This window comes from Mchenga conophoros, linkage group LG14, assembly GCF_057382185.1.
Source record: "Mchenga conophoros isolate Kocher_MC1m ecotype Shallow Benthic linkage group LG14, M_conophoros_male_GT1.1, whole genome shotgun sequence".
Classification (NCBI taxonomy): domain Eukaryota; kingdom Metazoa; phylum Chordata; class Actinopteri; order Cichliformes; family Cichlidae; genus Mchenga; species Mchenga conophoros.
The window spans coordinates 27,727,195-27,754,275 of record NC_140539.1 but is presented as its reverse complement, the minus strand read 5'-3'; the positions used below and the strand labels follow the sequence as shown (position 1 = coordinate 27,754,275).

Below are 27,081 nucleotides of genomic sequence, written 5' to 3'. Positions count from 1 at the left end.
CTTTTATGTTTTGATATTTTCTATATAAACTTTTATATATTATATTATTCATTACACACAGGATCTTGTGAATGATCATCATCTGTATAGTCAGCAGTCTTCCTCGTGACTGTGATTGTGTGCATGAACTAGAGAGAGATGTATTTATGGTGTCTGCTCAAATTTTAAATTAAATGATACTAGATTTGAGATTAAGGTGCAATCAACACAAATGAAACCAAAAAAAAGTTTGAAATATTTCACTTTCAATGAAAGACAATAAGTTGTAACTAAGAAACTGTAAGTTCACCTTTTTGAATTTGATTTATGATAAACTGAACTTCTAACCAACAGTAGGTTTTCAAAGTCTAGACAAGAATCTGAAATTTAATTGCAAATCATCATAACTTCATTTGCCATATTAGTTATATATCGATGAAGCTACAGTATGCAGCCCACTTAAATGGCTGGGATTCCAGACATAAGGAAATTGTGACATCTTAAGTAAGTAAAAGGCATTGTCAGTGTTGCGAAATCAATTTGGATCAAAGAATACAACAAAAGGTACTTAAAGGTAAAATTGTTGAGATCAGTTTGAATGCTGCAACTTGATCGCAGAATACAAATAAAATAAGAAGATCCACAATGTAAGACTGGCTCTACCAATGCACATGAAGGCTTTCAGCAGCCTGTTTCAAACTTAATAACCCTGTTTGCCTTTGTCAACACTTCAGTCAGTCAATTCAAAGAGTAAAAAAGATGCCCTTGGTTCAATGACTAGACAGACAAAGGCTGCAGTGACAGTGTTTCAGCACATTGTACTTACACATTCAGGCTTTAAATTAACTGTATAAAGCCACTGCAGATAAGATTAGATTAAATTTTAATGATGGCCAAAGGGAAATTGGGTAAAGGCAAAGAGTTTGAGGGATGAGGGTGACATCTTCTTCATGCAAATCCCACAGCAAAGTGAACTCAACATAAGTAAGAAAGGTCAGTGGCTGAGGAAACTGAGAAAGCTGAGAGCGCTGTGCAGACTGTTTGTACCGATGACTAGGATACGCGTGCTGGCAGTGATGCTTGTGACCACATTTGTGGCTACACACTCCCATTCTCCATGGTCTTCTTTGCTGAGGGACACAAACTGTAAGCTGCCACTGGGTAGGATGTTGTGCTTACTCCTGCTTGGCTTCCCCACCTTCAATTGACATGAAAATTACAGTGGTACAATTAAACACAGCAAAAATGTCAAGAAGTTATAGGTGAAAACAAGCACATATTTTCAAGAGAATTTCGATGGCGTGTGTTTAGCTGTTTGGCACCTTTCTCCAGGTGATAGATGGTATATCAGGGTCTCCAGAAGCAGCACAGGGGATTACTAGCTCTCTCCCAGCCTCTTGACGGTACTCCCCCCCAGGCCTCACATTAAAGTAAGGGGGATCCTTGAGAAATCAAATCATAAACACTTACAAGTAAGTGTGCACAAGTTAGAAAAGAGAGACTATATAGAACTTAAACAGTGATCTACCTTTAGCACCAAAGTGGCAGGGGGGGACATGCCCATGGTACCCAGGGCGTTGTAAGGCACACAGGTGTAGGTGCCCAGGGAGTCTTCTGTGGCCTCCGCCACCCGGATACTTCCGTCTGGCATCAGGCTCCAACCGGGGTACTAAAAGACAAGGGGGCATCTGAAATGCTTGATTTTAGGGGTTTTCCTGAACTCTCAGGGTCCCATTTAATGTTTTTGAACTGCACGAGAAAACAAAGATCCCCAAAGATTCTTTAAATCAGATGAATGGAAGTTAATGTTTATTTAATACAGACCTGCCCTCAACACTGGCAGCATTTTAGATAAAAGAAAAACAGAGCAAAGATAGAGAGCTCTGTGCACAAAGATGCTATATCCAGGTGGCACTTTGAAATGATAAAAAAATCATTTATGTACGCAGCTGCTGTACTGTGTATGCAAAAAAAAATCTTTACTTGTTAATTTATGCACCAACTGGCCACTTCATTAGTTACACTTGTTCAGCTGCTTGTTTGAGCAAGTAGAGCAAGCTTGTTCAGCAGAGCCCGACCGATATATTGGCGTGGAGAATATATCGGTCGATACTAGCTATATGCCGATGAATTCGCATCTGCATTTATAATGGCCGATATATGAAAATTTAAAAAGTAAAAGGTGGAAAAAACAAGCTTCAACCTTGTTATGAGTGTTTTTGTTGCAACGTTTGTCCAATATCGGCATCACTATCATCTTAACAATCTTATATCAGTCGGGTTCTACTAATATGGCAATGACATGGGAGCAACCCGGTCAGTTTAGGCATGTAGTCATAGTCGTGATGACCTGCTGAAGTCCCAAACAAGCACCAGAAAACGGAGAAGAATGACAATCTAAGAGACTTAGAAAGTGGCTTGCTTGCTGGTCTGAGACAGTCTGGACTGAGTATTTTAGATGCTGTGGATCTACTTGGTGTTTTCTTGGCACATTTTTGGCCCCCTAATAGCAACTGAGCACCATTTAAATACCACGGCTTAGCTGAGTACTGCTGCTGACCTTGTCCATCCCTTTATGACCTGTATTATGATGACCAGCGGGATAATGCACCATCTCACAAAGCTCAAATAATAACAAGCTAGTTTCTTTCACGTGACACGGAGTTTGTTCTAATCAAATGGCTTCAACAGTCACGGGATCTCTGTCCAGTGTGTATGTGCACTGTGTGATGCTATCAGGTCAAAATGGACCAAAATCTTTGAGCAATGATTAAAAAGGCAGAAGGGGGTTCAAACCAGTAATACCAAGATGTAACCAATAAAGTAGCCAGTGAAGGGACACTGCAAGTAAGTAAAAACTAGCAACTAAAAATCCCATTTAAGCTAAACTACAGAAATATTATCAGCAAATGTACAAAAATGTTCAAATCAAAAATGCCCCGGTGAGTGACATTAGTAGATTGTTAATACTGCTGCTAATTTTATTATTATTATTGTTAGATTTGTCAGCGTGTACTGAGATAATGTTGAGAAACACAAGACAGAAGAACACATCTGCTACAAATATTTGTACTTTTCGCCTCATTGGGCTTCCAACAACTTACTCAAAGGAAACCATTTGTGAACCTTAAAAAGGGAAATGAGAGACATCGGAAACATGGCGAGATCCTAAATTAGACCCAAAATACAAACAACATCTGCTTTTTCAATAACGTCTCATATTATTCTTTGCTTCTATGAACGTCTCGATGCATGCTCAATAATCCACGTATGGAAATCTCGCACAGTTGAATTTGTTGGATGCAGTGTTTTCACTGGGTGACTTTTTCAGCCTCTTTTCAGTGGGAGAAATGCTTCATCGCTCATCAAAGAGACTAGAAAAAGTCACTTTGATGAGCGATGAAACATTGCTCCCACTGAAAACACGGCAAACCCAATGAACAGAATCAACTTTCAACGTTTTAATGAATGTTCCAGTTCTGAAAAGTGAGCAGTTCTTAAGTAACAGTTCATGTGTCAGATATGAGGAAGCAGAAGTATAAAGCAGTAGTTTAATGGACCCCAAATGTGTATACAAGTACAGTATGTGACTAAATGCTCACAGTCACTTAACTATTGGCAAGAAACATAAGCAATAGTTGTGTCTTTTTGAATGCTTGTTTCCCAAAAGAAAACCAATTCGTAATTTAAAAAATCCACAGAGGGCTGTTAAATATAACACTTCAACACAACCTTCAAAGCAGTCCAGCAGTCCAACAACGTAATAACTCCTCAAACCTAATAAGATATTAGACTAGATGATACTTCTCTGAGTTTCTGTAAAATCTGTTTTTATGGGTTTTACAATAAAAATGGGGAAAAAAAGTCATCTTTACTGGACAATATTTGAGAAATATAATTTTCAGCATAATCAAAGACTCCCTTGTGCTAAACCGATAAGATAATTATGACTTATTTTGCCACGAATCTCGACAAAAAAGCAGATCAGACTCACCTTCTCCACTCGGAGTGGGTATCCATCTTTCTCCCACTTCACTGATGTCACAGGTGGGTTTGCATCCACTGGGCAGCGGATGATGCCTGGCAGTTTCCGTGGGACGTAGATGACCGGGGGCATGTTGATCACTCGGGCAGGGTCTGGACAAATAAGGGTCGGGTGATAAATCGACAAACTATAAATAACTGTTAATTTCTGAAAATGCTTGATTCAACATGTTTTGATTAACAGAAAAATCAAACATGTTTATAAAGCTTCCCAGATTAGGAAGATTCACAGCTAGAAGTGTTAGCGTCTTATCAATTTTCTTAATGCCTATCACTGCCAAATTTAGGAACACATAAACAGAGGCAGGTAAAATCAGCATTAACATATTTTTTAAAAGTGCAGCATGTGGCATTTCTGGCAAAACTAATATCTTCACAACTCGTTTTATATATCAGGACAAAAACATTTAAATTTCAAATAATTTACATGCAGATAAACAACAGCACATCACATATTCTATTCATTATTTTATATAAACTAAGCCAGGATGGAGACGCAAGGCGTGAAAAAACAAGTGCGCCCCATGATTCAGCAGCTTGTAGAAGTAATAACTTTTCTGTAGGACTTTATCGGTCTCTCACATCGCCGTGGAGGAATTTCAGTCCACTCGTCTTTACAACGTTGCTTCAGGTCATTGAGGTTTGCGGGTATTTGCTTTTGCTCGGCTCTCTTTAAGTTCTCACAACAGCATTTTAATGAGGTCGAGGTTTGGACTCTGACTGGACCGTTGCAGCATCTCGATTCTTTTCTTTTTCAGTCATTCGGTTGCTGCTGTGCTTGGGATCATTGTCCTGTAGCATGACCCAATTTCAGCCTTTTCAGCTTTAGCTGTCAGACAGACGGCCTCACATTTGACTCTTTGAATACTTTGGTATAAAGAGGAGTTTGTGGTGGATGCAATCAGTGCAAGGTGCTCAGGTCCTGTGGCTGCAAAATAAACCAGCCCTTCCTCGCTGCACCGACAGTCAGGACGAATATTTGTGCTGAATTGTTGCGATTGGTTTGCAAAGGACATTCCTCCAGACGTCTTGTGGTTAGTTCAGATGCAATTCTGCAAACCTATGATTTGGTTTGGTTTCTTCGAAACAAATCATGACACTGCTTTATATGTCATCTATAAGTGTTCACCTGAGGTTGCACTTAAATCATTTTAAGACCTGCTAAGGTCTGCTCCCAAACCATGAATCTACATCAACTACAACAAATAGTATTAAGATGCTGTTTCATAAATGCTTCACTTATAGCTGTTTCTGTTCATGTTTAAGAGATGAATTAAAACATCTCCGGAGCATTTTCAAGGACTGGGAAAAATCAGAGAAGTAGAAAAAAATCTCCTGACATGTAAGGAACATAAAAGAGGTGCTGAAAGGGGAATTAGTGGAAGAGAAGATTAGGCAGCAGCCAGCAAGAGAGTTCTCAACATAATCACTGCACATGCATGTGTGTGAGCAGCGTGCACAGGATGTGGTGAAGCATTACAGCCTCCAAAAGGTTTTTTAGTGTTCAATGCAAATTTTCTCGAGTACTATCGTTTCTTTTTTTAAGCCGAGTGAGTGAAATTTTGACATATTTCTGCACATACAGACTTGCTAAGTTACAGAAGATACTTGGCTTCGCATATAAAATCCAGAAAACATCCAGAAAACTATTGCACCACCGTTTAATTTCTGCTTTGCTAGTCCAAGAAGTTTTTTACTTTGAGTTAGGAGTGTTTTTCCTCTCTTCTGGGAGTGATTCTCAGCTGCTTCATACATAAAGCTGGAGTTTGTTTTACATGGACCATCAGGACATTGGTTTATCGCCTGCTGTATGTGAGGCTAGTGATGAAGTCAGTGCCTGCAGTGCTGTGAATCCCCCAGCTCCCTCTCATAGTGTAGCACAATAATCAATGACCAGCAGCAACTTGGGAGCAAATTAGCTCTGCACAGTGGACTTATGATGAAACGTCATGTGTGTGGGAGTGGGGGTTCTTCTCTCATCACTCACAGCCACAATCAAAGGAGAGCTGGAAAAATTGAGTCTGAGGACGAGTTTGTCTCCATGTTTGTGCACAGGAATGAGGCTGGAGCCGGAATAGATTATAATCCAATTCCTAAATTCCAATGAGAGTGAGAAAATGGTCAAATCAAAACTCTGCTGCCTTTCTGCAACACCTGACCTTGAAATTCAAGAAGGTTACTTTGCATTACAGGAGCAGCGCAGCCAAATACTACAGCAGCCTCCAGCACGAGCAGACTCCATACTGCTGCTGCTGCTGCTGCTCCTCACATGGCTCGCTGTACTAGCTCCCCGCCCCTCCCCCTCCCACTTTGTCGTCATGGCAACACTCACACTGAACAGTCAGGTAGGCTGATGCTGAGGGCGAGATACCGAGACTGTTGCTCGGACTGCAGGTGTACTTCCCAGCATCCTCCGGCTTGACCCGGAAGATGATAAGGGTGCCGTCGATGAGAATGCGCACTCGGAGCTTCAGATCGCTGCAAGAAGACACAGACGTTTTATCACAGCGTGTTACTGAAGCACACCGACAGGACAGGGCACACATCTACAGAGCTGAATTACATCAAGGTGCCATAAGAGAGCAGCAGAGAGTCAAACAGAAGCCAGCTGAGAGGGGTCCAAAGAACACTCTGTACAAAACGAGAGACTCAAATAAATCTGCTAATTGTCATAACTGCCAAATGGTACGGCCCTCGTGGTTTCCCTTTCAATTAAAAAAAAAATGACAGAGCAGACAATATTAATTTATTTTTCTTTGTTTGTTTTAAACAGATACTCAGGACTCACTCAGTACTTTAATAATTAATTACTTTAAACGAAAAAAAGCCTTTAAATAAAAAGTAAACGTAAAAAAGACCTTCAGGGCTTTGTTAATGGTTGATCATTTATTATACAGATGAGTTATCACATTTATTTAACGGGATGATATTAATACTTCTAGAAAAGAGCTGTTAAAGATTATTTTGTCAAATATTTAATTGGTAACTAACATATTTGTCACACTGAGCTTCGCAAATTGTTGTTGAGACTTGGTATCTGCTTCCTCCTGCCTTCAGCTTATTTGTACTTAATGAGAGTTTTGAGCATCTACAAAAAAGTTCTTTACAAAAACAAATGATCATCAGCATCAGTAAATCAGTAAATTTCATTTAAATTAATAGCAACAAAAAAATGAGAAACCCCATATATAACAGTTACATAACTTTGGTTTGAATGATTTAATTATGTGTTGCAACTAAATCAGGATCATTAACATTAATGCTGACTATATATTATTTATTAGTAACTAAGAGAGCAGCCAAAGGGTATTTTCACTCATTTCTCCTTTTTTCTCCAACACCAAACAAGCAGCAAAAGTGAAAATGAGAATTAAACCAAGAGAACGCCAGAAGGTCACTGCCATAGCGGCTCATTTGGCTCACGATCCGTCACAGTTGACCGGTTAGGGTGAATACCCATTAGGCGATCACTGTGTGCAGGTTTCATTTAAGTTTAATCCAGAAGGAGTCCTTGTGAACTGTGAACGACAGGATGGACGATGGAAGTCTCACCCTGGTATAAATTCATCTGTCTTTCGGCTGGATGAGCTAAAAGATGTAAAAATCTCACTGGCCCTCTCTACAATAACACAGGCTGAACATTTGGCTCAGAACACATGACCGGATCTGTTCTGTTACACGCATGAGGGCATCAACAATTAACTATTAAAATTCATCATATGTAATCATATTTTATGTATAATCAGACTTTTGTGGAAATGTTACAGCTGTGAAATAAAAATGAGATGTTTTTCAAGCTGTTGTAGGTGCATAAACGCTAAAAACTGTTCATTTTAGCCAACAGCTAAGTGGTTGTAGCAATCGGCTAAAACGTGACATCACAAGATCTAATGTAGTCAAGAATCTTCATGGGCTGAAGGTGTAACTGTGAGCCAATTTTGGCTGCTCAAGTCCCGATCATGTAGGACTAGTTCACAGGCAAACAAACAGAGGATTTGTCTCATCATAAAGTCCCTCAACTAAATCTTTCCCATCCTGTAAAAAAAAAAGAACGAAAAAAAAAATCGATTGACGTTACAAAAGCTGTTTAAAATTAGTATGGAAACTTCCTCTGTGAAAGTCCTTCAGACACTTGTTTTCACCGCCAGTCAAAACCCTATTCACTAGTTCTTCCTTCCCACTTGTTCTGTCTGTCACTTCCTCACTGCAAAAGCCTCTCAGACTCTAAACACCAGCTCTGGGGAGCCTGCAGAGGTCCTGGCTACGCTTCATATCATCACCGCATGAGAGGCATATGATGACACAAGGCCTGAGTCATGTGATGTTGTCACCAGAGCGCACTAACTCGCCTGGCACGTTCCAGACGGAACCCCGGCAGGCCCACTCTTACTGCCTCTGGGGTCACAGCAGGGCATGGCACACACAAACTAAATACCCTTGGACAGTCGCTCAAAACGCAGCACAGCAAAGGGCTCAGAGACCCGCAATGTCAATCACATCACAAAAGCTCAGGGATAAAGGCCTTATGCAGCTTGCATGGTGCTGATTTAAATCACTAAGTCTTAACCTCACACAAGTGCTTAACTAACAAGTTTCCCTACACTGAGAGCGAGAACAGCCATAGTACAGAAGTGAACTTGATCATAACTTTACTTCTTGAAGTAGACGTTGTCCTCTTCCCAAAACCAGGTGTAGGTGAGGTTGCCTGGATATGCCTCTGCTTGGCAGGTAAAGAGTGCATTCTGGGATATGTTTACAGTGACATTTTCTGGTGGTGAAACGATGTATGGAGGCCCTGAAAGAAACAGAAAAAAGTGTTAAAAGCGCTGAAGCAGGCAGTCTTTTTTTCAATCCGCCTTATGAAAGTTAATTCAAAATTTCCGTCTTTTTACAGCTTTGGTTTTCATCTCCATTTCAGCTTTTCTAGCTGCTAAATGGACTCAGGCCCATTTCCAGAAAAAGAAATGGAAAGATGGCACTGTCTTTATCTAGGTATATACTGTGTAGGCTTTGCCAACGCCAAAGAAGGCATTTTACAATAATATTTAGTGCAGTGCTTGCAGTATACACTCATCAGCCGTTTTTATAGGTGTTCAACTGCTTGTCGATGTAAATATTTATAGCAACTTTGGGATGTGGAGGAGCACAAGACAGCCAAGGTGTATCTAATAAAGTGTCCAGTGAATACTTTCTAATAGTTTCAGCTGGTTTTTGACATCTTTTGTTTGTGGATGAACAGTCACTGTCTAGAAAGGTTTGTAGCAGATGTTTCATGTCGCTTCATAAGCTTGAACTAATACAGTAAAGCTGACAGTGGATGAAACAGCGAGCACAAAGATGCTAAAAAGCACAACTTCCTGTGGATTTGTTCTTTGCACCACATAAGATAAGATAACCTTTATTAGTCCCACGCGTGGGAAATTAGTTAACATATGTGGTGCCCAAAGCTCTTGTTTTATTTTTACTTAAAAAAAATTATATTATTGAATGTTAGGCATATATCATCGCCTTCACCCCAACCCCAACATAATAATTTAATTCTTTAAAACCTAAACTTATTAATTTTTTTCAAAATTGATGAAATTTCATTTAAAAAAAATCTTATTTAGAGGCTTTCACACCAACTTTGTTCTTTCGGGTGCAAATCAGGGTGAGAAAAGGAACACACTAAGTAATATTTACAGCATATATCATCACAGTCTGATTTAAAATACAGTAAGCAGCCAGCTGTTGTAAACTTAATACTAGTCAGCATTCTGGTTTCGCATGCTTCACACTGTAACCTTTTTCATCTCCTGAAGTGCTCTAGATTTGCTCTTAGCGCTCAATAAAACAGCAGAAGCCATGAAAGGTAAGCTGTCTTTTATGAGAAGGCCCAGATACAAACCTCCTGTTTGTTCACTTCTGAGCATGCACAGCCTTTTACATCACTGTGCAGATGTTTCACATAACAATTAAAAACAGATCACCAGACTGAGAACCATGACTCCTCAGATGTCTCCTGGTTATTGCTCCGCGTCTGCGAAGTAATCGCGTCTCTTATTTCACGGTGTTATTCGTGGTAATATTCAAACAAACTACAGCATCAACCTTTTTTGTTTTTGTGGTTTTGGTCTTGTTATATTGCAAAAACACTGCAATGTCTACAAAACTACAATGAAAGATTTCTGTGCATTTATCATATACGCATATCATGACTGAGACTTCTTGCATAACGATAAGAGAGAACAGGTATCGAATTGGTACTTCCACCAGAGGCCTGAAGCCTTAATGCAGTTGTATCTCATGCACCACCAGTTAAGTCTTCAGTAAGTTACAAAACAATCACCATGTTTGCAGTGTGTGTGTGTGTGTGTGTGTGTGTGTGTGTGTGTGTGTGTGTGTGTGCGTGCCTCCATTTACTGTACTGCGAAGGAGTGGAGTTATTTCTCTGCTATGTTTGCACCTACAGAAGTCAAGCGTTAAAACACACCTTAAAAGCAAGATGCTCAGTTGCTTGTTAAATACACACTGTTAACTCCACCAAGCCCCGCTGTATCAAGAGACCGAGAGAGGCTGCTATCACAACCATCTATCTGATCTGTGTCTAGCAGAGAGCCTGGTTAATGGACCGGAGACAGACAGTGACGCGCTCTTAGACAGATCCTGTTGTATACACATGGCTGTGCACACATTCACATACAGAGGCCCCAGACTGAGCTATTGACTGCCCGATACAGACTCAGAAGGTATGTTACATACATCAGTACCCCAGAGGAGTGCAGAGCTTTGCCTTTAAGTATAAATAATGGAACCTAACTACTATATCGATGCAATCCGGTAGAGACGGGGAAAGATTTTTCTTTTCAATGAAAAATCTGGCAAAATATCAAAACACATTCGGATTCGACTTTTATATTTGTAACTTGTATATCTGTTTTACTCATCCTGAGGAGACATCACCTTGAACCAACAGACGGGTAGTGTGGAGCACTTCTCCCTGGTCGCTGTGGGCTCGGCATGTGTACGCCCCTCTGTCATCTCTGGTGATGCCAAGGATGGTTAGTCTGCCATCGTGTACCTGCAAATGAATGGGCAGGAGAAAGAAATAAACATCCAGCCTTTATATGGCAAATTTAAAACTTAAAAGCCCTTGTTATGTTATAATTAGAATGATACCATATAGATGAATAGAAGTACAATTGTATAGTACCTCGAATGTATTCTGTTCAGATCATGTAGTTTGTTAAATTTTACTACAGGTCAAAGTTTCATGCAAAAAAAAAAGACTTAAAAGTCACAAGTGTGTCCTGATTTATTAGCTCCAGGTGTGATTCCTGCATATGGTCACCTTGGTAACGTCTAACTCAGTGTTACCGTACATCCCTGTGTGCAGGCACTGATGAGAACCAACCATTAACCAAACCTCATAAATTATGCAACAGGTGGCGAGAGGCTCTGTCCATTCATGTCACACACAGCTGTAGTCTGTCCATTCACACAGCTGAGCGGAGAATCTGCTATGCCTGCAGAATTATTGCTATTCATCTGTCTCTCAGATGCTTTATGGTACAAGCAGAGCAAACAAAGCAGAGCTTAACTTTTGCAAGGTTGTTGGGGAGCTGCATCGCCGTCATAACAATGTTAATGGCGAGATAACACCCTCGTGTGTGGCACACTTGGTTCTAGGAGTGTAAACTAACCACTGATTTAAGGTGAATTTATTGCTTTGTTGGTTCAATAATGACTGAAGGAATGAAACTGTCTTTATTTTAGTAGAAAAATAATGCTCTCTTTCCAATTCCAGTTCACCTCCTTCACATGCAATTTACTTTAAATGACCTTCTCTTATTCAAGGCTTATATAAAGGCTAAAATTAATCGTTAGCCGCATTCACTCTCTAAAATTGAAATAAAAATTTTCTTTGTGTGATTAGTGCAAAATTGTTCGGTGAGCCAAACTGAGCATGCTATATAAGAATGATTGCAGTCCAATCATCCAATCATCACCCATCATCCAATCTTCAGGTATTTTGGGATACCAGGTGAGAATTGGAGATCTGGTCTGAATTTATGTTTCTAAACTATCTATGCCATGGGGTATTGTAACCAGTAAGCCCTTCTGAAAATCTAAACTGTAACTAGTGCCATAACATGATGTATAGCTCCCTAGAAATGTGAATATGCAGCCCGGGCAGCTCATAACAACTGCGACTGGCCCACTCAGTACTCTCATTTCCTCGTAATTCTAATGCTAACTAGTGCATTGGCAGCAAAATCTATGTAGGCTCTACATAGATTCAATGCAGACATAAAAATTTTAAATGCAGCCAATTCCTAAGTGCTTTAACCTGCATTATTTTTTAAATGACCAATAGGAGGGTTGTAAATAAAACCTGTCTTTACATAGAGTTCTTTGGAAAAACAGCCTTTGGTTCCTTTGCTCTTTGTCTTGTTATGAAGCTTAATATCAACGGTGGCTACATCCATCTTTTACATACAGTCTATATTTGGACCGAACAGTGAAATAAACGTAGCTTGTGTTTTGCTAAAGCCTCAGGCACACAGGCCTAGAGACTGTTTGACAACTGTCTGTCAGCCAGTGGTTGTAAGAAAAATGTGTATTCTCCAACCAGTTGGCAGCTGTGGGAGGTTGCTAGCTATTGTTTGGTGAAAATGGCCACACAGTGGTACACAATTCAGCATGTTCTATGCAGACGATGAGCAACTACGGCAATCTGCCAACAAACCACATCCATGTGACATTTAAGAGGTATGTTTAGCCAACATTGAGGTCCCCCAACTTTTATTTTGAAACTATTTTTCAACCATTACTAGACATCAACAAAAGACCGCCATCTGACAGACATTCAGTGTTGAAATGTTTGCTGGAAACGTTCAGTCAGAGGCTGAGTGTAACACAAACAAAGACACTCATGCACAAAAGGTTATTTTTAGCTAGCTTGTCATTGCTAGCTATCAAGCATGTTTCGGGGACAGCGTGGTCTAGCATATTTTTAAATCCTGGCATTTGTTGTTGCACTGAATCTAAAAAAGCCAAAGAGTCTAAACCACTGTTAGATCAAATCACTAAACTCATACACACCACAAATGCAGCAGTGATGTTAACACACAGTAATCTTAACAGAATCTAAAGACATGCACTGGTCGTCATTCTGATCCAATACTTTCTGTGCCATAGCTGAACTCAATCCAAGGTGAGTGTGAGGAAAGTAAGCAGAATTCCAACTTCTGTCCTATGCACTTCACTCCAGTGAGAATGATATTTGGTTGGCTGCCACTGCCTTCCTGAGTTTTTTAAGTCTTCTTTTTCAGTTTCCTGGTTACTTAATAGATCTTTTTTTTCCGGGCTTTAAAAAAATGAGGAAAGTGAAGAAGGAGGAGAATGTGGAGGATGAGTGTTTCTGCTCCTCTCTAACCCCGTCTGTCACATTCCTCCCTTTCTCCATGACGTCTCCGTGGATCTGAGCATGTGGGTGAGCAAACATATCCTAATGCTCCCTATCGCACACACACACACACACACAGCTCTCCTCTCAGCACAGAAAGGAGCACTCCCGTATTTTAGGGGAGATGCAGCAAGAAACAGGTGAATGTACGAGGGGAGACGATAAATGCAAAGTGAGGTTATTAGAATTTGGCATTTGGCTCTCACTAAAGATTTTCCTTTTTAGTGCAACATTCATATTAGGGCTAATGTAATATTGATGCCGAAAAGGGGAGATTAATAATGCATCAGAATGTTGTCTAATCGTTTACTGAGGGAATGGTGTTAAAGAGAGGCGACTGATGGTGGGGCAAAAAAGGCGAAAATGAAAGGAAACGAGGCCTTTAACAGACACGCTTCTGTGCTGCTGTCACTTCCTTTGCTGTATGTTACACAGGCAGCTGTGAAAAGGTGATAGCGCCTGCAGCAGACTGCAATATCAGACACATACGAGAATGTGAAGGCATGCAAGCACCTTTGAAAAATCCTAAAAACAATTACAAGCAGTATGAAAAATTACCACCGTTGCTACACTTCTTAGACACGATCAGCAATCTGCTTGCATCTGTTACAGGCGTTTGTGCGTCTGGTGTGTGTGCGTTTTGTTTTAGCAATTAGCTGATGTTTGAGTCAGCCTCCCATATCTAACTTAACTTTTGCAAGACTAACTCCAGAGATGAATTTGCTGGGGGTCAGACGTGTAGGTGCAGGTAGTGCTTCTCATAGTATAGTGAGAGCAAGCGATCCTCCACTCCAGAGAAAGTGACACTTGCACCGCTCACTCAAGATCCAACATCCTATGGCTGTAATGCATCATCGCTCGTCGAAGCTTTTGGCACTTTTGAATCATCTGTCATGGAGCTGTGGGTTGACTGTCTTTGATTTGTTGCAACTAACACTACAAACCTGATTTAAATGTTTGCAAGCACTGAGGCAGTGCCAGAAATATCCTTGCCATGACATCAGGCTGTCTGCATTTGGGAGTTTAAAAAAACAGTCAGGCATCACCAGACAACAAAGAGGGCTCAGAAATGTGAGGTGTGCCACTAAGCTGTGCTTAAAATTGTTCAGATTATGCAGGGTTTATTTTTATTTTTCCTAACGACATCACAGGGAAGACAGAACAGCCTGACTGTCAGTCATCCTGGAGCGATGACATAATTGTGTCCTAAATAGCCAAATATCTGCAGCTTTCCACTACTTGTACACCAAGTCTGTGGTGCAATGTTTTAAATGTACAAAAACGATGGGATGGTTCTGCTGTTTTTTCAGACATCGGACAACACATCAGGTTTAGAGACTAAACCACAGCTCATGAAGCAGCTCGACAATAGAACAAACTGACATTAGCCCGAGTGAGACATAGTCCACAACATACTGTCAGTACAGATGGGCTCAGCGGATGATGCCATCTGTGCACAAACCCCACTTCTATTTTTGCACACAATCATAAATCGGAGTTATGTCCATGATATTTTCTTACCGAGTATTTTGCGTTGGTTGCAAGCTCCTCCCCCTCCCTCAGCCAGCTGATCATTGGTTTTGGATTTCCCTGGGCAGAGCAGCTTAGCGCAGTGCTTCCCCCTTCCTTCGCCTCCACGTATTGCGCCGGCGTCTCCGTGAATGAAGGTGGAGCTGGGGAGAACATAGGACAAGGAATTCTTGGTACCATCCCAGTATCCAGACAGAAAAATCTCAAAAGCTATTCTATGGACTGGCATAGGCCCTTTTCCCTCACTGCTTCTTAAGCACAATCATAGGTTTTCCTTACATTGATTGACTGGTGCAGTTGATTGATTGGATTGATTCAATGGTAACCACATGATGTGTTAAAAAGACCTTTGTAACATGTTACTTCTAACTTTTGAGACTGCCTTACCTCATAATCATCATCACATGTTAAATACTTTGGTTCATCACTAAATACCTGCATATTACTTTAACATAAGCCTCATAAGCCTTTATTTGGAGAAAGGTGGAAGAGACACACCAAATGACCAGGGGTGGAATCGCACCCGGTCCTCAGTAATACTCTTGCAGCACCTGTTTAATGTGTTTGGCTACACCATCAAGCAAAGTATCTCTATGGCTAAGAACAACCTTACTGAGGTAGCATGGCAGCTGACTTATAAGTGCAGTGCTTTTTTTCCCCCCTTTTCATTTTGGATAAGTTTGGAAAACTGTACTGTAGTTTGCAGTGCTGTTGAATTTGTGTTACACTCAGGGATTTCCCTAATAGCACAGCAAACTACAGGCTCCAAGATGACACAGAGTCATTGAATCAGCACCAAGATGGCTTCAGGCATTCTGCCATTGGGCTCTTCTGCACGGCTGTTGTATTGCAGGCACATGTAGTACAGCTTTCCATTTTAGGGGGTATCTGTTTACAGCTGGTTGGGCAGTAGGATCACAAGTGGACAGCCAGTGGACATTTCCATTGAATACGCAATTGTAGTAATTTGAAATCACTTTACATCCTTAAGCACCTTTAATATTACAAAGAAAACCCCAGCAATGGGCGAGCACTTGGTGACAGTGGGGAGGAAGAACTCCCTATCAACAAGAAGAGACTTCCAGCAGAAGCAGGTGCAGCAATCTGCTGTGAGCAATTCTAAAGTAAAGGGAATGAGAAGAATAGAGAGGATTCAAACAACAAACAGACAAAACTACAAAGCACAGGCTGGACTAGACAAAAGTTAACTCTCCGGATTCAACAAATGCGCCGGCTCATTTCAACTTCTGTCAAAAGTGTGGTTTTGTTGTAATAGTTTACAGTGGAAATGTGGATCTTATTGAGAGTTTGTTGCATGGAAGTCCTACACCAGAAAAACAGATCTGAAGGCAACAAAATAACCATGCTAATGTTGTGGAGACATCTTTGAGTCTCTTTGGGGCGATCGTGGCTCAAGAGTTGGGCGTTCGCCTTGTAATCGGAAGGTTGCCGGTTCGAGCCCCGGCTTGGACAGTCTCGGTCGTTGTGTCCTTGGGCAAGACATTTCACCCGTTGCCTACTGGTGGTGGTCAGAGGGCCCGGTGGCGCCAGTGTCCGGCAGCCTCGCCTCTGTCAGTGCGCCCCAGGGTGGCTGTGGCTACAATGTAGCTGCCATCACCAGTGTGTGAATGTGTGCGTGAATGGGTGGATGACTGGATATGTAAAGCGCTTTGGGGTCCTTAGGGACTAGAAAAGCGCTATATAACTACAGCTGACCCCACGTGACCCCAAGATTTTTGTCCACAGTTATTTTGACTGAGCAAGAACTAGCTAAGAAAACGCATCCAAAATGCGTCAAGCAAAGAAGAACATGTGTACGCATGATTCAACTGTTGAAGCTGTCAGGCCAAAGTCATTTGTGACTTTGAGACACGGGACACAAGCCAAAAAACCGACACACTGGTGACATATTTTCCCGTTGTGTTTTCGCTGGGCATCAGGACAAATTAGTGTTTACAGTACAAAAGATACAAGGCCAAATGTGTCCCACGTTGTTTGAGTGAGAATAATAAGTCTCGGCGGTCATTTACACTTGTATTTAGTGCTGTCCACTCATGAGCTAATTGTCCAAGACACATTTCAGAAATCTGAAGTAAATAGGGTCTAAGTCAAACAGGCATTCCTCAGATAGGACATGATGCAACACTTGCACAGTGGGACATGTACCAGGGTTGATAACAAGCTCCCCTGCAGGCTTCCTTCTTTTTGCTTTGTTTTTTAATACAAAACCACTTTGTAACACTGCTGCATTTCCACCTGATGTATCCGAGCTTCGCTAAGAGTCACACGGGAGCTGTTCACCAGCTCCTGCAGGCCAATAAACTGTGGCTTCCTCAGCCAGCTGCTTTCAGTGGTTCAACATAATATTTTGATTATAAGTAGTGGCACAGTGTTTAGTTAAATAGGGGGAAAAAGGCACTGCTATACAAGTGGGTCACCGCTTGCCGCTGGGAGTGCTGCCATGCTTAGACTGCACACAAGCACCTGGCATGGAGTAAACAAATTGGCCAATTAGCACATTTAGACATCTGCCCGTCCATTTTGCCCTCTCGCTCCCTAACACTCATTGCATTATATGATACAGCAGATTAATGGAGATTCTAATAAAATGCATGACTGATTTACGTATCATGCAGTTGATGGGTCGGCGGTTACATTAAACGGATCATGATGCATTATTTTAGTTAAGAGGCAACCCTGTGCCGCTGCTTCACTATGAGTTTCTGCATGTATAGTATGTCGCTGATTGTCACTGGTGGCTGCAATATGTATGCAGCCAAGTACGTTTACTCAAGAAAAGCAACTTTAAGCTCATAAACAGCGACATGCTTCGGCTCCAGGACATTTTGCGTTTCTGAAGAGGAGATCTCTCCTTTAATTTATACCAGTATTTCATAGAGAAATATAGAAATATTTATAATAATACAGCTGGTGTTTCCTCTTTCCTACTTCATCAGTCATCTCACAACAAGTCCAATTTATGTTGTGATCTTCTTGACCTGACTGACTTCGTTGGAAACCACTCAACAAAAACAGATATTGGTAAATAGTAGAAAAATGCTGATTGCACTCTAATGCAGCAGCATTAATAGCACAATGCTGCTGCATTACAAACATGGTGAACATTATCTGAATGTTGTGTCCTTAAGAAAGAAGAGAAAATCCAGCATAGACCTGGCACCAGATTTGAGAGAATAATCTGACTCTTCACTTAATCAATCCACTGTTCACTGAAATTAGCCATCAATAAGCCATTCTTAAGGATGGGAAAAACAGAAGACATTTCTGAGCTACGTCAAGTTACATGAGAACTGTGCTAAAAAATCTGTGAGAAAACATGATGATGAATCCAAATTTGAAATTTATGGTTCAACTTGCATAAATATATACAGAGCTTTTGCAGTCATCTGTAAAACACAGTGGAGACTCTCTCATGGTTTGGATTGCATTTCATCCAGTACTTTCAGGGTTTGATCCACCATGCAATATCATCTGAAAAACATCTGATTGCCTTGGCTTTATTTGTCACCATGAGAATGATCACAAACACAATGCCAATGCAGTAAAAGCATGCCGGGATAGAAAAAGACACAGTGGAAGACTGTGCCATGGATTGGCCTCCCCAGAGCCGGGTCTTCAACATTATTGAAGCAGTGCGAGATCATCTTGACAGAGAACGGAACAAAACGCAGCCAACATCCAAAGAAGAGCTTTGAATGTCCTTCAAGACGCCTGGAGAACTATTCCTGAAGACTACTTGAAGAAAAGGAAATTAGAACTGTACTGTTTTTGCTTCATATACTGCATTATCTATTTTCCTAGCAAAATATAAGGAAATGAGGGATGGCTCAAGATTTTTACATATAGAGTATGGGTGGATATATTTAGCAGGTAATATTTCTGCACTTTTACTCGTGAGACATTTAATTGTAACGTGGAAATTTTACAGCACTGGTACTTTCACTTAAGTGAATCACCTGAGTACTTGCTCCTCCACTGTAAGCGCTGTTATTAATTCTAATCCCAAAGCTTTTATCAAGGGAATAAGCACCAGCTGACAGGAAATAGGTGGCATACATGGTGGTGCTGGTGACAGCAGCAGGCACTTTGGTCAACTTGGGATTTGTTTCACACCGTCAGGTACAGCTCATCACAGAGGAAGTGTCACAATACTTGGGGAACCTGGGAGTTGCTCTACAAAAAAAGTAAGCTGAGCATTAAATCTGCGCCCTACTTACAGCATCTCTTCATCAATTATATACATTAAAAGATGTTTGGAGTTCCCAAACTCCCCCTGTTCTTCTCTGTAGGCCATGCAGCACATCAGCAGATGGCCTGGATGCTAAGAAGCAGGGTAAAGGCTGTTCTTTTTGAAGGCTTATTTACTCAAGACTGTGTTTGCGTCATTTTATTTCCTTGCTTGTTTTGGGGGGTTTTTTGTTTTCCTTTTCTTGTATCTGTTCCTAAGAGAATATGGAGAATTGGAGTACATATTTTCATTGATTTCACATCACGAGTCTCAAAGGTTTAAGTGTAAACTGCTGCAGAGAGAAGAAAGAGGCACTCGGTGACACTTTCCTCCCTCTTCTAATGTCAGCATACGTAAGTTACTCCACAGCGTCTCATGTGTAATTAAGAGGAGAAACAATGGGACTTACTTCCTCTCACTTCTTCACTGCCACAATCCCATCCATCTCTTTTCTTTAGGTGGACGTAGGTTATTTTGTAGATTAGATGATCATACTAACATAAACTCTTAACTTCAAAAACAAATGTGCGTTTATCTCGGTTTGTTGCTTTCCTCCTCAAACTTATAGAAAGAGCTGCGTGAGCACAAGGGTGCTTTTATGTCTGTCAGATTTGTTTTTAATTACAGTGAAAAACTGATGTGAGTCATCCACATTTGTCTTTTCTAGGCATGTTTTTGGAATACATCATAGCTTTTAGGAAATTTGATATTAACTCTGGAACAGGCTGTGCTGGAAGTTATCCCTACTAACTATACAGTCTAAATTTTATTTGAATGTCTGAATCATTAACTGTAATTCTGAGTAATAAATGGCTGTAAGACTAGTTTCTGTTCATTTAAATTAATACTAAAACGTTTGTGCATTTCCATCACAGTGAGACCTTTGTGACAAAAAACATAATCATTCAAATCATCAACCAGTTGAATACGGACATTTTGAAACAACTAACAAATACAGTGAGCCTAAGGATAAAGCTTTCCTGTGCTTAGAGCCAGCGACAATATAGCAGCCTCGGTTATGATGAAAACTATGGAGACGAGTGAAAACGAGAAAAGTCCTGTTGTCAGGCGAATTTACAAATACGCTGGAAAATGATGTGAATACCTGACATTTGTTTGTTATATCAATCTGTTACACCTGCTTGTGTTTGCTAAGGCAAAATATGTCAAGTAAAGCTTCAGCTCATTCTGATTTATTCCAGTACCAGAGCACTTTATTTTCAGTTGCTCCCATAAGAGAAGACCCTGCAATACTTAATGCAATTAATGCAGATTATGAGAACCTGAGATTAATTTTCTTAACGATGGAAATGTGAATATTTTAAATTGAAGAAAAGTGAATCTTTGATTGTGTATGCTGCCAGTTAGACTTTTTAAAAAGAAATCAGTATTGGCCAAAATTCCTATCAGCATCCACAGGGCAACAATTACAACCTGTTAGGGTTGGGCGATATGTAAAAATTTTCCAATCGGCAATCGTCAGTCCAAGAATCGCCGATGGGTGATATATTCGCGCATGCGCAGACTTTTTGATGGGCGGAGCAATGTAATCATGCACGGACTGATTTGCACGTTTATGACACAGAAGAAGTCCAAACATGGACAAAGTAGTTGAAAAAAGCAAAACAAAAACGCTGTCAGCGTTAACGCGGCTTAAACGCGGTCATCACGATTAAAATTTTTAACGCTCTCAAACCATCTGGAGTGCAGAATGAACAAAATTTGGACAAACTGCCGAAATGCGTTGACAGAGACATTTCAGGGATTTTGCGCTTCACATGGGTTAATTGTTAATCGCGTAAGTCATGACGACGGCGCTGACAGCACTAAAAAAATATAAAGTCGCCAATTTGGGGTTTCTTTGGCTTTAAACCAGATGAAAAAGGTAAACCTAAGGATGTAACCAAAGCGGTGTGCCACTTGTGCAGACGTATAGTGCGAGCAAAGTACTGAAACACGGCTAACTTGCAAGCGCATGTACGTGTCCATCATCCGGCTAAGTTTGCTAGGCTGTCACCAGCTTCTGCAGCTCCATCAACAAGCATTTGGGCGCACTCTGAGGAGGCTGCATTTGCTCGCAGATGAAAGAGGGTGCTGTTAAAACAGCACTATTATTTTTTTTTCTCATGTTGACTGCTTCTATTAGCTCCTTCTATTAGACAAATATATCGTCGATAGTCGATATATTTGTCCAATCAGCTCGATATATTCGTCCGATCGAACCTTGCAGACAAGGTTCACTAAAGTCTTCACCCAAATTGTGTTCAAGGTCAAAATCAAATCTGTCATTTTATATATAATAACCTGCGAATTGTGATGGATTGTGAGCCAGATAAGCTGCTGCATCACTAACGTTCTGGTTAATACAAGCACACAGTTATACAAGAGTCATAATAGAGAAAAACATTTGTTAATTTTAGCTTATCATTTTTATCGGGGCATCTTATTCACCACACACACAGTATTTATTACATTTTGTACGCCCACCTCTAATTTAAATTTGCAAGCTGGGCTCCCGTAAAGTCTGGAGGGTGATTGTTCACCCCAGACTCACCATAGTGGACAGCACAGTGACTGACAAAGACAGATACACACGGGTAATAAATGGAGCTGACATTTGGGACCCAGTTGCATCGACCAAATGGGACCTAAATGCCAAGCCATCACTAACCCAGTGACATGGTGGCAAGGTCTGATTGTGTCTCTTTTTTCAAGTTTAAATATGCATGGATAAAATTAAAATCACATGACAATGATGGGGCACTTTCTTTTTGCTTTCTTAAAAAGCTTACTGATGCTTGAGGACTATGCTTCTTACAAAGGCAAGAAGAAGACGAGGGAGGGAGAAAACAGAGAGAGAGTAGCCTTAGTGTCTTTTTCGGGCACAAGGCCTTGCCATCTGACACCTGCCACTGAGTGGGCATGAATTCCCTCTCCGCTTGGCAGGAAGTTAAGGCCAGTCACAGGAACTCAAAGAAGCAGTATATCCAAATACTAACGGCCAAAGGAAATGAGTGCCCTTAGTGTCTGTGCCTAGGCCAGACGAAAATGGCACCTGCTTCCTTCACAGACCCCCATTTAAGGGACAACAGTAGCAAAAAGGCTTCATATGAACTCCCCTGTTAGATGTCTAGACGCTGAAACAGCTTTTGATTTTTTCATGAATGTCTGTCTGTTGTTTACATAACAAAACTCCAACTAAATATTTATACCAGCAAAACATGTCCATCTGTGAGTAGAGCTGTGCGTGCACTCTATCGAGAGCGGCATTGCATACATACATGAGGTCTTACAAAATGCAGACATATAAAATGCCAAATATACATGAGATTCGGGGATATTATTAGATGTGTTGAAGCCAGAGGAGCTCTGTTTCTGTTGGAAGGCCTGACAGGAGTAGAGACCAGCACACGAAGGAGGGGAGGGGGGCAGTTGAAAGTGAATATTGATGAAGCAGCTACAGAGATGCAGTATGCCTACACAACAAGACATTCATACGCACACGCCTACAGATGTTCACAAACTCCAAACATCACAAGAGTGCGCAGGTGACGCTCACTATGACTGATTCACCCTATCCGACATTAACCAGCAAACAGAGATTTCTTTCAGCCGCACACAAGCACGCGAAATGGGATGCTCTCGTGTCAGCTTTGAGTTAACGTCCGTTACATGGAGCACGCGTTAGAAAATCATTTGCAATGCCCGATGTGGCAAAACACAAATTCAAAGCAAAGCACCGATAATCACCATTTTTACAAAGTGATTATGCTGTGCACTGGACAGTATAAATGATCTTTTTTTTCATAGAGAATTTTGCACGCAGTGCAGTGTAATCACTATTCAAATACGAGAAAAGCATCTTGTAAAACATATGCATGATCAACTCAAATATGCATGACTTTCACACAGCTCTCAAGCTCGAAGTTCACAGACCAAAAATATACATGTGAATGAGCCTGACAGTACTTTGTCTCTAAAGTCTCTCTCTAACAGCACAGAGGATTACAGCTTTCTGAACTTAGAGTCCTGTGACGCTTTACCGCAAGAAATTCACCGCTTTCGGTTTCTCTTCCAAAAGTCTGCTTAGGAAACATTCCCTGACACATAAAATCAGTAACCAAAAAGCTAACAAAAGAATTGCGACTGATAGTACTCCACAATCTCGTCTCCTGCACGAGTGTGCCGCGGTTTCTTTATTGCATCTTTGCTGCGCCGTGCATCTGCAGCAAGCATCGACTGTAAAACAGGAGCTTACTGCGAATATCTTTCCGAAAAAGGCTGAAACGCACAGAGTACAAAGGCATCGCTGCGCAATGTGAAGACACACTTTGCACAGGAGTCTCTGCGCCGCTGGGGCATTCCTGAGAAATGCAAAGGTGCAGATTTTTTTTCCGCCTGGTCATCAGTTTGATAGCTCTCAGACTATCACAGACAATCCCTGCCGGAACCGCCTTAAACTAGACACAATCAATCCTCCTCTAACCAGACGCTCATCCCTTTTTTTCCTTGAGGCCTTTTATAAAGGAGCTACAGGAGTGACCTAAAACAGTGCCTGACTCAAATACACTGATAAATTTGAATTTTTCTGTAAATGAAAGATGAGTAAAAGAAGGAGGCCTGTGAGCAACTAAAAAAAAGGTCCAGTTAGCATAAAAAAATGAATGAAATTAAATATTTAAAGCAAAATAAATAAATAGATTTTTTCTAATAACAATGTACCATTCCCACATCTTTAATTGAAATGCCAATGATAAATCTACGTGATTATCCTTATCATAAAAACACACGGAGCTTAAGCCGATCCTCTTTTCTTTTTCTTTTTTTTGTCTTCACAGACTCACACTTCCAGGTCAGAAGGTAGGCTGTTTGGCCAGATGACTCACCATTGACTGTGAGGTGCACCCAGCTGCCGTTGTGGAAGGTGTCGTACTGCTGCTCCAGCATCAGGACCCTGCACTCATACCAGCCCTGGTCCTCGGAGCGCACTGGGTCAATCTGCAGGGAGGCCTTCCCATGCAGAGAGGCTCTACCTGCAGACAGCAGGGAGGGAAAAAAGCAGAATTAACCACTTCAGTACTTTAAATGTATCTTTAGAGATACCACCATACACACACCCAAGAGCTTTGCTGGTCACCAAAAAGATCCATCATAGCAGCTGGGGGTTAAGTGCTTTATTTTAGGGCAGTGGCTGTAAGAGTGTGAGTTTTATTTCTGCTCTGACAGTAGTCCACAGCTCACAGTCGTATAACGCTTCTAAGCATGTTCTAGATGTTCAAAAAATAATATATAAAGATAAACTAAAGATTCATATATTTTCCTTTTCCTTGTAAGGGCGTCGTAAACTCAAGCCTTTTGATCCGCAAAGTCAGGTATGACAAACTGATTCATTTTTGAGGTCTTTTTCAAACTGCTTACTCGTATTCAGGCACTACATCAGACTGGAGCCTTTCCAAGCACTAGATGGAAGGAAGGAAAACACTGGCTGCCAGTCTCTTGTAGAGCTAACACAGACAGACAGTCCCAAACACTTACTGTACAGTCATACTTACGGGCAATTTAGAGCCTTCAATCAACCTGACTTCTAAGTCTCTGAACTCTAAGGAAACACACACAGATATAAACAGCACGCAGAGTCGATTTGAGAGCAGAATGGTTTTGATTTTATGAGGGAATATGGACATTTTCCGTCTTGACAGAATGTCAAGCCCATAGCCCGCTTTAAAGAGGAGATGGTTATTTTAGTTTAATGTATGAGCGCAAACAGCTGTAAACAGCTGACCTAGATTCAACTGAAGATTTCTTCAGTCCTCTTAATACACAATTAAAAGAATACAGCCGTAATTATAATCAAAAGAAAAATTCTGACCAGTAGGCTTTTCCCATATTATGGGACCGATACTGGTTCGCAGGCACTGCAGTGAGTGCAAACAGCAGAGTGTATGTGCTTAAAGTGGCAGAGACACAAAAAAGACCTTAAAAGATGCCTATGGGCCAGATTTATTAAGAATGATGCTGGTAAATCAGTTTATGCGCTAACGTCACTCACAAAAATCTCTGAGATCCCACAGCTTGCATGCAATCTTGTCAATACCCTTTCTTTCTAAATAATGACACAAATGATTTTTATGCCAAATGTCACTGTATAGCAATCAGACAAACTACTAAGTGGACAAGAAGTTTTATTTGTTGCTAATAGGTGTTTGTGGAAGTCTTTTCTCTAAGCTTATTTAAAAAGCCAAACTTCTGTTTCATAGGGTTACAACAGAATCCCTATGAGTGTCCCCAACACACACACACACACACACACACACACACACACACACACACACACACACACACACACACACACACACACACACACACACATATATATATAAATTCCCAAAATGTAAAACTAGTTCTTTAACTTATTAAATGTCACAACTTTTACGAGCATCCACATGGGCCGAAGTATTATGATTTATCCTTAGAACTGCCAGTCACACCTTTAGCTGAATTTTAATACAGCGTTTGGTGTCGCTGTGGGAAAAGACCAGCTTTCCACATCACATAAATGATCTTTCTTACGAAACTTCTCCATCCCCAACTCTTTTTACTTCAAGGCTGAGGATAAATTGGAATTCTAAAAGGAGGAAATCACAAGGGATGAGAGACATTCAGGAAGCCAGGCATGGTGAAATCTTCAGCTGCTAAGCTGTCTGTCTTCAAGCCTCCAGCCCGCTGCTCACATGGCTGCATCTGACAGCCCGACAGACTAAAACATTCGAATCTCCTCTGTCTGACGAGTGTTTGGAAATGGAGCATTTTTCCTAACTTTGATGTGTAGATGTTCTGTAAGCACTGTTTCCTCTTACTTCAGACTAAATGTCAGGCAAATCTATCGACGCTGAGGGCGGGCTGAATTGCTCTACCGGTACAAAAATGCAATAGATAGATACCCAACCCTGTGATTGCTGCCGTGGCTGGGGTAGAAAACTGACGTTTTTTTTGTTAGTGGAAAATCAATACAGTACAGAGGAAGCGAGAGAAGCGCGGACTGCAGTCTTGCAGTAAAAAGGTAGATCGTCTTTAAAAAGTCAGGGCTATTTTTGAAGTGCTGAGTGGGGTGGGTGGTGGCATGAAGGGTAGGGATCAGTCTCAGCTTCTATTTGTCAAGGAGTGAGAGGGTGCTGCTGTAAACAGAGTTAACAGCACTGTATCCACGTCAGAATGGGCCTCCTGGGTATACACCACTTACACAGTACAGGGTTCTGTCTGCTGTGAAAACAGAGGGGCCAACACCTTGTTCAGATCACATCACAGGCTATGTCAGATAGGAAAGCTTTGAAAAGTAAATACTGAAGATCCAAAGTGACAAAGTTGGCAAACACATTGAGAAAAGACACATTTTAAGTCAGCTGAGTTTCACATGTGAGTAAAAAGAATATGGCTAAAGGAAAACGTTGTTGTAGTAAGAGTACAAAAAAATTTGAATTCAGTCTTTCCCCATTATAGAGTGAAACGGCACATCGTGGTTAATTCAGTAATCTAAAGCCTGGTGCACATTGCTTTTGGGTTTGTCGCCGATGGTTGGTCACCAGCAAACATCCCCGTGGTTTGCTAGTAGACTGGTTGTCTAGGTAACGCTCTTATGTATTTACTACCCAGTCATTTGTCAGTCCTGCACTCTCATTGGTGGTCAGTTTAAAAAATTGAATTCAGGGCTCCCTATTTCACATTGACTGCAGTTATTTCATCCATCATTGCTTGAAGTCACTGAATATCATTGACTTTACATGCGCTCTTACTGCTAGGCGCTTGCCGTGCATTCCTTTGAAGCTGATAGTTG

General features: G+C 41.0%; 1 protein-coding gene across 4 annotated transcripts in view; it reads right to left on the bottom strand.

The window, feature by feature from the left end:
* The window catches only part of igsf9ba (immunoglobulin superfamily, member 9Ba), a 71,806-nt gene that overhangs the window by 18,029 nt on the left and 26,696 nt on the right, over nucleotides 1-27,081 (bottom strand). For 3 of the 4 annotated variants that reach the window (XM_085243716.1, XM_085243717.1, XM_085243718.1), the window contains exons 3-11: nucleotides 24,137-24,283; nucleotides 14,993-15,144; nucleotides 10,966-11,083; nucleotides 8,677-8,818; nucleotides 6,356-6,501; nucleotides 3,974-4,116; nucleotides 1,508-1,648; nucleotides 1,302-1,421; nucleotides 1,027-1,177 (exon numbers count right to left, since the gene is read on the bottom strand). In XM_085243716.1, the coding sequence (XP_085099842.1) occupies nucleotides 1,027-1,177; nucleotides 1,302-1,421; nucleotides 1,508-1,648; nucleotides 3,974-4,116; nucleotides 6,356-6,501; nucleotides 8,677-8,818; nucleotides 10,966-11,083; nucleotides 14,993-15,144; nucleotides 24,137-24,283 (1,260 nt within the window). Of the gene's footprint in view, nucleotides 1-1,026; nucleotides 1,178-1,301; nucleotides 1,422-1,507; nucleotides 1,649-3,973; nucleotides 4,117-6,355; nucleotides 6,502-8,671; nucleotides 8,819-10,965; nucleotides 11,084-14,992; nucleotides 15,145-24,136; nucleotides 24,284-27,081 lie in introns of those variants that run through there. The other variant, XM_085243719.1, reaches the window with a different exon arrangement.